The sequence below is a fragment of the Micromys minutus genome (genome assembly GCF_963924665.1).
Source record: "Micromys minutus genome assembly, chromosome: 4".
Classification (NCBI taxonomy): Eukaryota; Metazoa; Chordata; class Mammalia; order Rodentia; family Muridae; genus Micromys; species Micromys minutus.
The window spans coordinates 47,184,687-47,199,172 of NC_137973.1; the positions used below are offsets into that span (position 1 = coordinate 47,184,687).

At 34.3% G+C, this 14,486-nt stretch overlaps 1 protein-coding gene across 4 annotated transcripts in view; it reads left to right on the forward strand.

Moving 5' to 3' along the window:
• Positions 1–14,486, forward strand: part of COL11A1 (collagen type XI alpha 1 chain) — a gene marked incomplete at both ends in the record, with an annotated part of 178,684 nt that overhangs the window by 120,008 nt on the left and 44,190 nt on the right. For all 4 annotated transcript variants that reach the window (XM_080916365.1, XM_080916367.1, XM_080916364.1 and 1 more), the window contains 4 exons: positions 298–405; positions 787–876; positions 1,143–1,196; positions 11,807–11,914. In XM_080916365.1, coding sequence (XP_080772491.1) covers positions 298–405; positions 787–876; positions 1,143–1,196; positions 11,807–11,914 — 360 coding nt within the window. The remainder of the gene's footprint in view (positions 1–297; positions 406–786; positions 877–1,142; positions 1,197–11,806; positions 11,915–14,486) is intronic.

Here is a 14,486-nt window from a genome sequence, read left to right on the forward strand (position 1 = left end):
TTTAGAAAATAATTAGGCTAGCCTCCCTCTTAAGTGATTCTAATATTCAGGGGGGGAAACTATCCTGTGCACTTTCTTCTGTACCTGGCACATCTGGCTATTCTCACAAGACTACAGTAAGCTTTCCAAACCCTTGCCAGACACACTCCTTTTGTTAAGTTCTAGGAACTGTTCTGCTGCCCATCAGACAAATGAAGGAAAATGATTTCATGAAGGAGAGTCATTTATGAGTTTGCTTTCTATGTATTTGCTCAACATGAAAGAACACTGTAATACGGCGTTGCTTGTTTCCTTTAGGGACCAACGGGTGAGACTGGTCCGATAGGTGAACGTGGGCATCCTGGCCCTCCTGGTCCTCCTGGCGAGCAAGGACTTCCTGGTGCTGCAGGGAAAGAAGGTGCAAAGGTACCACAAGCTCACGGACATTCTCAAAGCTCCGGTGTATTCCTCGTCACTTACCGTGGGGGTTCTATGGTTTTTCATACTATTCAACCTCAGAACAATATTGCATGCAGAAATTTAGTGTGAAACTATTGTTATTTAGTGATATTGCTGAGTAATAACACAAGAATTACTCCACTGATCATCATATTTGTGTATACCCTTACATCTGGGTGTTATTCTTTATTTTCGTATGCATGGGACTCCTAATGACAGCCTTTAAATTAACTGACATTCAAGCTCTACTTTCACGTTTTCTTTAATTAACAATAAAAGATATTGTTTTGTTCATAGAAACCCATGTAGACATTACACTTTGCAGATAACGTGTATTATAACTCCTAGGGAGATCCCGGTCCTCAAGGAATCTCAGGGAAAGATGGACCAGCAGGAATACGTGGTTTTCCGGGTGAAAGAGGCCTTCCTGGAGCCCAGGTACAGTCAACATATATGTCAAGCATGTAGATAAAATTTTTACTAGAAGCTTTTTTTTTTCCATCAGAAGCTTTTTTTCCCCCTCTGAGTTTAGTCTGAGAGTTATGAGTAAACAAGGATATATATATTTCATAATCTTAATAGACATGTATAGCCCTACATGTGTTTGCTTCAGAAAATGTGTAATCTTTCTTTTGTCAGTCACACATCACTTACTTATCGTAAACTCTCATGGGTTCAATTGCATTGTGTTTTCACTTTTTCAGGGCGCACCTGGGCTGAAAGGAGGAGAAGGTCCCCAGGGCCCGCAGGGTCCAGTTGTAAGTATGATGGTAATAGATATCCATGCTGTCTACAGACATAAATTACAGCTCCTCTCATTACTCTCATGCTGCGACTCCACTGTGTAGGGGAGAGAAAATAAACAAGTGTCAAACAAAGCATTCAATGCCTGTTTTCTGCTAATTGCAGGCAAGAATGAGGCAGGAGCAGAAGTCTTTAGTTTAGAGAGATTTGCTCTGGCAGGAGATTAGGAACCATCCTACCTCTTAGATTTTTCAACAAAATAACTCAGAATTGTAAGCAAAAGAAAGTCATCGATGGGGCTGGAGAGATGGGGCAAGGATTTAGAACACTGACTGGACTTCCAGAGGTCCTGAGTTCAATTCCCAGCAACCACATGGTGGTTCACAACCATCTCTAATAAGCTTCAATTTCATAGAAAACATATTCTGGCTGATTTAACTGCTCAATGACACTTGAATATTTCAGTGATATAAAAACATCAAAAAAAAAAAGAAAGGATGTTATTTCTCGTGCTAGTAGTGACTTCACCCAGCAAGCTGTGTCACATTATAAAAACATAGGTTGCGTGTGAACACCAGCTTAGCTTCGCTTTCATTCCTATAGGTGAGTGTCAACTGTGGAGAAACTGTGCAGACCTCATGATTTTAAAGCCACCTTTGTTATCCGCAGTGCTCTGAGGCAACACCAGATACGATATTTAGAAGCCCATTTCCATTTTATCTGCTTTCTCCCCCTTAAGCCTTGTTAATCATCTTCACGGTACTTCATCTTCACTTCTACCACTATTTCCTTTGTTTAGTTCTTTTGCTCTCTTCCTGACAGTGTTTTAACTCTTCTCCTTGCCTCCATTTATTTTCCTACTCTTCCTCTGACAGTTCATTTTCCAATAGTAATAGAATATGAATTTAATATAGTTCCTTAACTATGCTATTATGTCATGAAGCACACTTGGTCTATACTGCCTTCAGAATCAACTAAATCGCCATGGTTGACAAATCTTCTTTATAATGTGATCTTAGTGAGAATAACATGACTGGATCATTATTTATGCTGCCCTATATTCTCAACCATGTGATATATTGACACCCTCACATTGCTCCAATCACTATACAACTATAAGTCACCAACAGGTTCCTCAGCTCCATGGGCTCCACCCCCTTCTTGGGGTCATCATTGACTTCACATTCACAAAGCCATGTTGCCTGCTCTCTCTCTCCTACTTCCAGATCTCCCCCTCTCTCTTATTTTCTCACTCTCTCACACACACAGGCACACACACACACACACACACACACACACACACACACACACACACTCATAATTAAAGATAAAATATTTAAAACTAGGATTTTAAAAATCACAATATGAAGGTTATTAAAATACTTTCCTTGTGTTTTTAATTAATTTAATAATTATATGTTATTTTATTTTCTAACTGAGGGCTTGTTGCTATTCTGTAAGTGGTAGAAATTTTTTTATATGCAGAAAGCAACCATATGAGAAGAGGCAAACAGGAAGTTTTTGAACTGTTTTCAACATTTTCCAACTTGTAATGCATGATTTTATGCAAACCTTGTTGATTTCTCTTTTGTTATTTAACCTTAATGGTTTGGATTCTAATTTCTCCTTTGTGAATTATTTCTCCTTGTCCTATCTTCAATAGCTTAAATGTCTGTTTGTCATAACTCTTTCTTGTCTCTGTTCCCACTCTTTATTCTGCTGCATTTTGTTCATTTATCAGATGAGAGAAAAGTGATTTTTAGAATAGTGGCCCTGGTGACTCTTAAGACATGTGTTCCACTTTGTTCATAAGCACAGAGTTGTTATACCCAAAGCATTGTAATAACCTCGCCAACCAAAATAAGCCCATACAAAGAAAACACAACTCAGTTAATATGAATACAAGATGCTCATCTAGACTGGTTAGCAGTACCACTACACTACACTATTTCCCAGCTATGAGATATCTCATAACTTTCATTTTCTCCAGGCCACGTGCTTTAGCTACATCTTCCTTCCACCTCTTCTTCCTTCATACTATCCTTCCCTCTCCTACTGCTCTCAAACTCTTTCACCCTCAAACTCTTCAGCTCTGTCTTCTCTTCCCCTTCCCAATCACTGGCTCTAGCCTTTACTTCACAAGTTAAAATGGGGAGAAGGTTCTGATGAAGTAACTATAGTGATTAACTCTTCTGCCTAGGGTCCCATCTTGGGAAAGCAGAATAGCATCAAAATACAAGCAGTGCCAGGGCAATCCACCACAAAGGAGTGTCAATCTGTATACAAGACAGTGGTCAGGGCGAAACAGTGCATCAAATAGTACAAAACTTTGAGCTGATCACTCAAGGTTTATACTACAAACTCTAATAATATTTGATATTTCATGTACATTATTATTTTATGTGCTTTAAACTATGCCAGTAGGAGAGTGTAATGACTTCATAATATTGTAGTAAAAGTCACCTTGTTCACCATCAAAAGATGGAAATACAGTTCTTTTTTCCAATATACATAGCTTTGGATCATAAGAACTTGCTTGTGTTTGTTTTCCTCAGTTGGCTTCATTTATACTGAATGCTGATGAGATGACTTTTATATGTTTTAAAAATCTCTCTTGAATATGAAACGAGCAATGAAAGTAACCGTTCATATAGGTTCTTTCGTGTCTTCTGTGGAAAGGTTAGAGAAACAGCCCCTGCCCTTACTTGTCCAAGAATTCACACAGGCTCCAGAGCTTTTAGTTTTGTTACCATTACAAGGATTCGAGAAGATAGAAATTTATTGGAAGGTTTAAAGATTACTAAGTATAAAGCATTCTCTTTTGACATTTAGAAACATGAAGATATGTTTTTTATAGTGGTTAATATCAAATATGGATCTAATAAGAACCTTTGCAAACCTTTGAAACTGCATAGCTCACAGCTGCCTATATCACAAAGAACAAAATAATAGTTCTTTAGTGTCTTTTATTTTTTATTTGATATATGGCCATTGTCAATTGCTGTCATAACTCATGGATACAATCATGGTGTGTAGAAAGTGCTGTCTCCTACCTAACAACACGACTTTAGTGACAAAGTAGAACCTCCTCATCTTTACTGACTTCTATCACCTTTCAGTTTTGTTAATAGTAAACGTTATATATGGTTTTTAAGTATAGAGCTGCCTGGACATAACTATCTATAATAAATTGTATTCCTGTTGTCCGATAAGCATTTCCTAAAGATCTTCAGGTACATCACAATACTAAACATTTCATGAGCTGGATCACAGGCTATTTACGCTCCTATTTTATTGCTGGGAAAATGAATCTAAAACAATTTAGTCAGGAGCAAAAAAGTGTCAGTTCCAGTTCTGGAAAGAGAAGAATCACATCACCAATGGACACATTTACTTATGGAAAGCTTTGTTGTACCGGTTGCTACCACAAGTGCTTGATCATTTTTAAAATTTTGAGCACTATCAGTTTAACGTGCATTTATTGATATACATGTGTGTGTGTATATATATATATATATATATATATATATATATATATATATATATATATCCACTTTATTTATAATTGTTTTGTTCATATAATGATTTAGCTTACTACACAGAATAATTATATTTATTACGTACACACTCAAAAGTTTTTATCAATATAAACACCCAACCTTTTGAAAAATGTTAAGCTTGAAGATGAGTGTCTCAGATCTGTTTCCTGTGTCCTGTGAGCACAGACTCCCTTTGTCTTGTGCTAAATGTAAAAACATGACCTAAAATCGGGATGAAAGTAAAGAGAGGACTCCGCTGTTGTTAAGCTGAAAGTTTCATTTGTTCAAGGCTGTTCTGAGATTATTTAATACTTCCAAATTTGCTGTACATAATTTATTTAATCAATAAGAACCATCAGAGATTTTTACTTTGCATTTGTTTGTATAACAATGCAACAAAATAGAGTCATTTTTTTTTCACATTCAATTATTGCAGATAGTTAGGCTGTAATTTCTGTAATAACTAGTAGAAAAAAAGTAATGGATTGGTGTTGTATATTGGGGCACACGCATACCCTAAAAAGCCCTTTTGTCTTTTCTTCCCATCATTTGTTTTAATGCTGATGAGATCTGACAAGTTCATGATAAATATTTTAACAACAGAAAAGCAATATATTTTGTTATTAATTTTAATGCAGCCTCCAAAATGAAGATAATAACCTGAAACATAATCTTCAGAATGGTGTAAGGCTGAAAGTAAAATAGTTTGTTTTAGAAAATAATACATTTTTTCACCTTTATTTAAAAAAGCAGAGGTACATATACAGATTATTGAAAGCATTTTAATGTAAATATATATGAGTATATTTTTCACAGTACTTGATATTTTTAAATGTTTGATAATATGCATTGAAATCTTACTATTTACAAAGATCATAAAGTATATGTAAAACAAAATGTAACATGGAAATAGTCAAAGTATTTGGTGTGTAAAAATTAAACATAATGATTTTTAACTAACAGAAGTTGCCACAAGGCTATCTTCTTAGCTCTTGAGTTATTAATGGTTTGAGGTCTAAGGGTACCCCACTCTGAGAGGCTGCTATACACTTATTTTTATTGTTTTTCTAAGGACTGAGGCTTCTACTTTTTGGACTTTTCTTATTTGTGAGTTGTTTGGACTTTTATCATCTGTGAGTTGTTTTTTGGGTATTCAGAGCTTTCTGGGGCGAGTATCTAATTATCAGTGGCTGCATGTTGTGTCTGTTCTTTTGTGACTGGGTTACCTCACTCAGGATGACATTCTTTAGATACACCCATTTTCCTAGGAATTTAATAAAATCATTGTTTCTAATAGCTGAGTAATAATCCATTGTGTAAATATACCACAATTTCTGTATCCATTCATCTACTGAAGGACATCTGGGTTCTTTCCAGCTTCTGGCTATTAGAAATAGAGCTGCTATGAACATTGTGGTGCATGTGCCCTTATTGTATGTTGGGGCATCTCTGGGATATATACCAAGAAGAGCAATAACTGTATCTTCAGGTAGAACTATGTCTAATTTTCTGAAAAACCACGAGACTGGTTTCGAGAGTGGTTGTACCAGCTTACAACTCCACCAGCAGTGGAGGAGTGTTCGTTTTTCTCCACATTCTGACCAGCATGTGCTGTCATGTGAGCTTTTTATCTTAGTTATTCTGACTGCTGTGAGGTAGAATCTCAGAGTTGTTTTGATGTGCATTTCCCTGATGACTAGGGATGTCGAGTATTTCCTTAGGTGCTTTTCAGCCATTTGATATTTCTCAATTGAAAATTCTTTGTTTTTCTCTGTATCACATTTTTAATAGGATTGTTTGAGTCTCTGGTGTCTAACATCTTGAGATCTTTGTATACATTAGATATCAGACCTCTCTCAGATGTGGGATTGGTAAAGATTTTTGTCCAATCTGTTGGTTGTTGTTTCATTTCTTAACAGTGTCCTTAGTCTTACAGAAACTTTGCAATCTTATTAAGTCCCATTCATTGAATGTTGATCTTAGAGCACAAGCCATTGGTGTTCTGTTCAGGAAATTTTCCTATGTGCCTATGTGTTCTAATGTTTTCCCCACTATGTTTTCTAATAGTTTCAATGTACCAAGTTTTATGTGGAGATCTTTGATCCACTTGCACTTGAGCTTTGTACAAGGAGATAAGAAAGGTTCTATTTTCATTCTTCTGCATGCTGACTGCCAGTTGAGTAAACACCATTTGTTGAAGAGTCTGTCCTTTTCCATTGAATATTTTCAGCTTCTTTGTCAAAAATCAAGTGACCATATGTGTGAGAGTTCTTTTCTGGATCTTCTTCTTTTTTTTTTTTAAGAGGTTTTAATTGATTTAATGCTGTTAGGTTGAGATTCATTCCCCTTAAGAAATTGAAATAAAAATATCATATATTATCTCATATATATATATATATATATATATATATATATATATATATATATATTATATACATATGTTAAATATCAATAACAAAATTTTTCTATATAATAGTCTTAAAATGTTAGAGAGAAAAGGGTGGAGATAGTATTTTTGGCTGGAAGTCTTCAAATAAAATTATAAATGAGAAAAAGTATAATATTATACAAGAACAAATGTATCAGTCATAATGTAGGAGAGAAAATAACATGATGCAAAGGTATTTCTAACTCATATTTATGGGCAGAGCTATAAGTTTGAAAGCAGAATTACAAACATTACAGATCAATAAGAATAGACTCTATTTGTTGCAAATGCACATTTAGCCTTGTGGATTGAATTCAACTAATTCAAAGTATAGGACACTTGCAAGATTTCCAGAGTATGATTTCTTTATTTTTTTCTTTTTCTTTTTTTTTTTTTTTTGCTTAAAATTATACATTTTTGTCAGTACTGTTTTTTCAGATATTAAAATAATTTTTACATAAAACTGTGAATATATTTTTTAGTCAGTACTTGATTTTTTTCAAGGGCTTGACAGTATGCATTGAAAACCTAACAGTTACAATGAGCGTAAAGTACATGCAAAACAAAACGCAACATGAAAATAGTTAAAGTTTTCTTCTTTTGTAAATATTTTTTTTTGTTTTGTTTTCTTTATTTCTTGGACTTCATACAAATTGTGAGTTGTTTCTGGGGGAGTGCAAGCCTCTGGGGTTAGCATCCCAATATCAGTGACTGCATATTATGTCTGTTCTTTTGTGACTGAGTTATCTCACTCAGGATGATATTCTCTAGATGCAGCCATTTTCTTAAGAATTTGGTTAAGTCATTGTTTCTGGTGGCTGAGTAGTATTCCATTGTGTAAATGTACCACAATTTTTGTATCCATTCATCTTCTGAAGGACATCTGGGTTCTTTCCAGCTTCTGGCTATTATAAATAGAGCTGCTATGAACATTGTGGTGCATATATCTTTGTTGTGTATTAACGTGTCTCTGGGGTATATGCCCAGAAGTGGAATAGCTGGGTCTTCAGGTAGTACTATATCCAATTTTCTGAGGTATCGCCAGACTGATTTCCAGAGTGGTTGTATTAGTTTGCAACCCCACCAACAGTGGAGAAGTATTCCTCTTTCTCCACAGCATCGCCAGCATCTGCTGTCATCTGTGTTTTGGATCTTGGCCAATCTGACTGGTGTGAGGTGGAATCTCAGGGTTGTTTTGATTTGCATTTCCCTGATGGCTAAGGATGTGGAGCACTTCCTCAGATGTTTCTTGGCCATTCGGTGTTCCTCAACTGAGAACGTTTTGTTTAGCTCTGTACCCCATTTTTTAATAGGGTTATTTGATTCTCTGGTGTCTGGCTCTTTTGAGTTCCTTGTATACCTTGGATATTATGCCTCTATCTGATGTGATGTTGGTAAAGATCTTTTCCCATTCTGTTGGTTGCCTTTTTGTTTTCTTGACAATTTCCTTAGTCTTACAGAATCTTTGCAATCTCAATAAGTCCCATTTGTTAATCTTTGACCTTAGAGCTTGAGCCATTGGTGTTTTGTTAAGGAAATTTTCTCTTGTGCCTATGTGTTCTAAGGTTTTCCCTACTTTCTCATCTAATAATTTCAGTGTGTCTGATTTAATGTGGAGATCTTTGATCCACTTGCACTTGAGCTTTGTACAAGGAGATAAGAAAGGTTCTATTTTCATTCTTCTGCATGCTGACTGCCAGTTGAGTAAACACCATTTGTTGAAGAATCTGTCCTTTTCCATTGAATATTTTCAGCTTTTTTGTCAAAAATCAAGTGAAAATATGTATGAGAGTTCTTTTCTGGATTTTCTATTCTGTTCCATCGATCTACCTGGCTGTCTCAGTACCAGTACCAATCGGATTTTAACACAACTGCCTTGTAATATAGTTTGAGATCAGGGATGGTGATTCTCGCAGATGATTTCAACTTGCTGAGAATAAATTTTGATATTCTAGGTCTTATTTTATTCCAAATGAAATTTCAAATTGCTCTTTCAACTCTATGAAAAGTTAGGTTGGAATTTTGATGGAGATTGCATTGTATCTGTAGATTACTTTTGTTAAGATGGCCATTTTTACAATGTTGATCCTTCCAATCTGTGAGCATGGGAGATCTTTCCATCTTCTGAGATCTTCTTAATTTCCTTATTCAGAGATTTGAAGTTCTTGTCATATAGGTCCTTCACTTTCTTAGAGTCACACCAAGGTATTTCATATTGTTTCTGACTATTGTGAAGGGTATCTTTTCCCTAATTTCTTTTTCAACATTTGTCCTTTGAGTAGAAGAAGGCTACTGATTTGTTTGAGATAATTTTATATCCAGCCACTTTGCTGAACTTGTTTATCAGCTGTAAGAGTTCTCTGGTGGAATTTTTGAGTCACTTATGTACACTATCATGTCATCTGCAAATAGTGATATTTAAGAATACTATGTAAATCTACACATGCTGTACACATCCTTAGATTTAAATCGGCACTCCATCTTTCCCAGTATACAATAATTGGGTTAATATTAAATGTTAGGCACACTTTACTTTTAACAAACACCTTTTGCTTTCTAATTAAAAACCACAATTACGTGTCAATCATAATATATCCAAGCAGAATAACCTACCTTATATCTTATAAAGAACCTACAAGTGAATTTAATGTTTGAAAAAAATTTTTGACTAAATTTCAGTGACTGAGAATTCAACCATATCTAATGTTCTACCTAGTTTATAAGAGGACAAATGCATATCATTAATATAACTGTATTCAGTTCCTTCTATTATCACTTAATTTGTGTTTGTATAATTGGACTTATACATATGTGTTTTATTGGTGTTTATATGTACATATTTGTACATACATTTATATATACATACAGACATATAAAGATGCATAGATGTATAAATATACTCACAAATACACGCATATATAATATATTTTAAAACACATATAAATATGCACACACACACACACACACACATACACACACATATATATATACAAACATATATATTATAAAATACTAAATGCAATTGTTTTGCAACCGGGCCCTTGGTTAGGATTTATAAAATTTAATTAATAAGCAAATAATTTCACACAGTTCTTCACTGATTACTATATAACTTGACAAATAAATATATCATTGCCCCATTGATTTATAACATTATTAAGAAAAAAAGTTATGTCTTGATGTTACTTTTTCCTTTTATAACATTAAATTTGAAATGTTTCAGTTTATTTAATAAGTTTTAAAAATACTTGGATGAGAAGTACTTTATCATAAAAGAAATATGACAGAAATTTATATAAAGAATTTAAGTAACAATTTATTATCTATAGTCAATGAGCACCATAGGGATATTGAATGGGTGTTGAATTTAAAGAATTTCCCAGAGTATAATCATGGAAGTATTGGTATCCTCAGACAGGAGTGGGAGACATCATCGTGTAGATAGTGTTGAGGGGGTTCTAAGGTGAGAGTCCCTCATCTTAAATTTTTAAACCAAAATTGAAAATGGATGAAAAAATAGTAAACTGCAAGATACTATTGTTGCTGGTGCTGTTGTTTTCCTTGTCTGTATAATTAACTTTATTTTAATGAGAATATAAACGAGAACAATTCAGATAACCTGCCTTTGTTTAATAATGACACCAACATATTCAAATTATTATGTCCGTAAATCACTTCCAATCTAATATGTATGTTTAGTCAATAAATCACTGTTAGGAGATTTCAAATATTACTTATGTGCATTTTTAGTACTAAGGAATGCTACCATGATCATATTTCTGTAATTTGCCGCTACAATGAACTAACATGGTATATTGTAGCATAATGGTCCATCTATAAATCTAATTCAAAGACAACGCAGTACTGAATGTTTTAACTAGATTGTACTTAAGTTATGCATAATTTAATATATATATATATATACATATTTCACGATTCCAGCATTCGATATTTTCTTAAATTGTTTCCTTACATAGTAAATATGAAAAAGTGTCTCCAAGATTATGTTTTAAATTTTTATTGTATATCTTAAAGAAAATCAGTTAATGGACATATGGTGTGTCCTTTAAAGTTAGTTATGCAAATTTAAGCAGATGTGAGTTATCTCATACTCTCCAAATAAGACCAGCCATCAGTAAGACCAAGATAAAATTACAAGCTCTTTCTGAGTTATAATTCCAAAGTATGTGATAATGGTTATTAACTTTATTATATAGTATATATTTGAGAACACTTAAGCTCAATTTTGGGACAAAAATATTAGCAACTTTGAATTAAGAGCAGTGGCCAGTAACTGTGATGGCAGATCTGCTAATCCTTTGTGATGTAAGAAGAAAACTATGCACAGTTCAATACAAATCTTATACAACCTTGAATGTTGTCATAAAAACAAGCATTAGTAGCTACCATCTCAAAAACGAGAACTTTACAGTACCTTTCAATTCATTGAAAGGTTTTTAATATCAACATCTCTTCTTAATACAAGAATTAGGATGTAGCCCCTTATTTGGTTGGTATGTTTACTTTTGAGATCTTAAAACTCTTTCATGTTTAGCTTGATACTGTTTAGTAGATTGTATTTTTATTGTTAAGTGATTCTCACGGCATTGTTTGTTTCCACTATTAATAACAAGATATCCTTGTCCTCGTGGTCTAGGGCTCTCCTGGAGAGCGAGGCTCAGCAGGTTCAGCGGGTCCAATTGGTTTGCCAGGACGCCCAGGCCCCCAGGGTCCTCCTGGTCCAGCTGGAGAAAAAGGTGCTCCTGTAAGTAATGCTGAGGGGAAATATAGGACAGTGCCGACCTGCACACATGATTACTTTTTATTGGAGAATATTAGCTCTTCACACCTCACTGCATCCTCCCTGCAAATGTGCCTGGCATTGGAAGACAGCGCCTTGGATTCTTACAATAGAGAAACTTTGAAATTCAATTAGACGAGATGGCATTTCCCCACAAGTTATGACGCCCTGATATCTGGGAGGGAGTGGAGTGTTATTCATGTAAAAGGCTCCTAATTTTGCTCATTTAAAACATAAAATGGGAGTTTTGATTAAATTTCACATAACTTGCTGCTTTATATTAGAGAAATGTGAACTTTTTATACCTTTTGGGATACGAACTTCATCTCCAGTGTTCCCATAGCTCATAAATGTACTCCTCAGGACATATTTAGCTTCTCATCAAAGTTGAATTTTGTGCTCTAGTAACTGAGATGGGAAACATCTGATTATTACATGTTATATTTATTGGATTTAAAAATTTTGTATCTCAATTAGTGTGGATTTTAGCCATTTTATTAGTTTTGTCTCTTTTGTTTCTGTCTTTGCTTCATCGAATTTCATAAAGCACACTTTCAACGTTCAAGATGAATACACAAAGTAATTAAATCAGGATAGATTAAAAGTGTGAAGATTCACATGAATATAGCTTAATACTTTTTTGGTAAGATATGAGATACACAGTTGTTTTTGAACCTTTAATTCAAAATATTACTGCCCTTTATTTGCCGTCTTTGTCTTTAGATATAGAATTATATCATTGTCCATACATTTTACTTTCATTACTCTACCCTGATATATAAGTGCTTCAGCCTTTTCACTTCTGAGATAGAATCCTACCCTGAATAATTCTATATGAACAATAATATACTGAGGGCTGATATGGAAGCTATGAATTAAAAAATGAAGGGTCTCAGGAAACCCTTGTTTTATACACACCAATGACAATGAAAGATGAAGAGTGTGGTATAAACCTTTTTATATCTAGTTACTTCTGTAACAATGAATCAAATCAATTCCTAATACAGCCATCTGTCTTTGTTCTTATGAAATAATCACCTTCACTAGGCCCCACCTTCTAATCATTGTCCCCTTGATCACTAGTTGAAAAAATTCCTTATAGCTAGATCTCATAGAGACATTTTCTCAACGGAGGCTCCTTTCTTTGTGATAACTCCAGCTTGTGTCAAGTTGTCTTTGATTCCACTTAATTAAAAAATGTAGGGCATATATATATGACTTGTGCAATGAAGGATGAATACAGATAAAAGGGACTTTGTTGCTTTTCATACAAATTGAAAATATAAGTTCTATGATGATAATATAATCAATGTTTTGATTTAAATTGAATACATATTTGACTTATAAGTTAAAATACTGAGTCATATACCAAAGTCAAAGGCATTGTCAGTTATTTTAAAAATTAAGTTAAAGAGACTGTTGAAAAATACTTAAGTAGACCAAGGTTCTACAAGTCCAAACAGTTGGTGATATCCTGGCTAGCAGACTACAGGTACTCAGATCACTGTGCTTTAGTGCAGAGGAAAACGAAGTGATAGCTACTGAATTAAGGAGTTTTAAAGGAATATAAGTAACTTACTAACAACTTACATAACTTATTAGAATGTAGCTCTGGTAGTATGAAACTACCCACAGATACCTGTAGAAAAGTTTTGCCTTGTGAAAGTGTTGGCCAACACGTTCACTGCATTTTTTGTTGTCCTACAGTCAAATATCAATTTGGCCTGAGTTAAAATTTTTAAGCAGTTAGTTCTCTGAAGACACAGGTTCACATAGAATAAATGATGAGAGAGACTGTGTGTGACTCCATCTTGTCCTTCAACTCCCTAACCACCTGAAAATATCCTGAACTGGAAAACAAAACACAAAAGTGAGCAGAATACCTACCAATGATAAGATTTTTGGCTAAAACAGGACCTCCAACTTAGCAGTCCAATTGGAATCCTTGAGAGAAAGAATTGGAAAGGGAAAATATAACATCTTTCAATTTACAGCTGTGGAGAAATATTTTGATTGGAAAACTTATTCTTAAAGATAACTATGATTTCCATAGATGAATGTCATCTCTTTGGACTGTAGACAAAATGCTCTGTTAATAATGCATCTTTTGATCATGCAGTTATAGTTATGTGGTATGGGGGAAAAAGGCCAATCTGAAACAAAGTGAAACCAATGCCTAATTAACTACAAGAGAATTAGACAATAGAAGTCAGGGATTTGAAGGAAAATCAGTTTAAAATACTGTTTTCTATAATACAAGTATGTGTTTGTTTGACCAATGATGAGGGCCCGATTATAAACCTGGGTTGCCATTTGGAATAATCATTTAGAACCAGAGCCTCTCATTCACATGCGATGCAGGACTGGGAGAGAATAAAGAACAAAACTCAAACTGGAGAGAGACAATATGGATAGGAGTTGTGAAATATCGGTTAAAAATAGAGTAAAATGGACTATTAGTGATTATAAATCATCACATATGCAATAGACAAGTAAGACAAGTAACCTTTGTTGAATGATTTAAGAGACAAAGAAC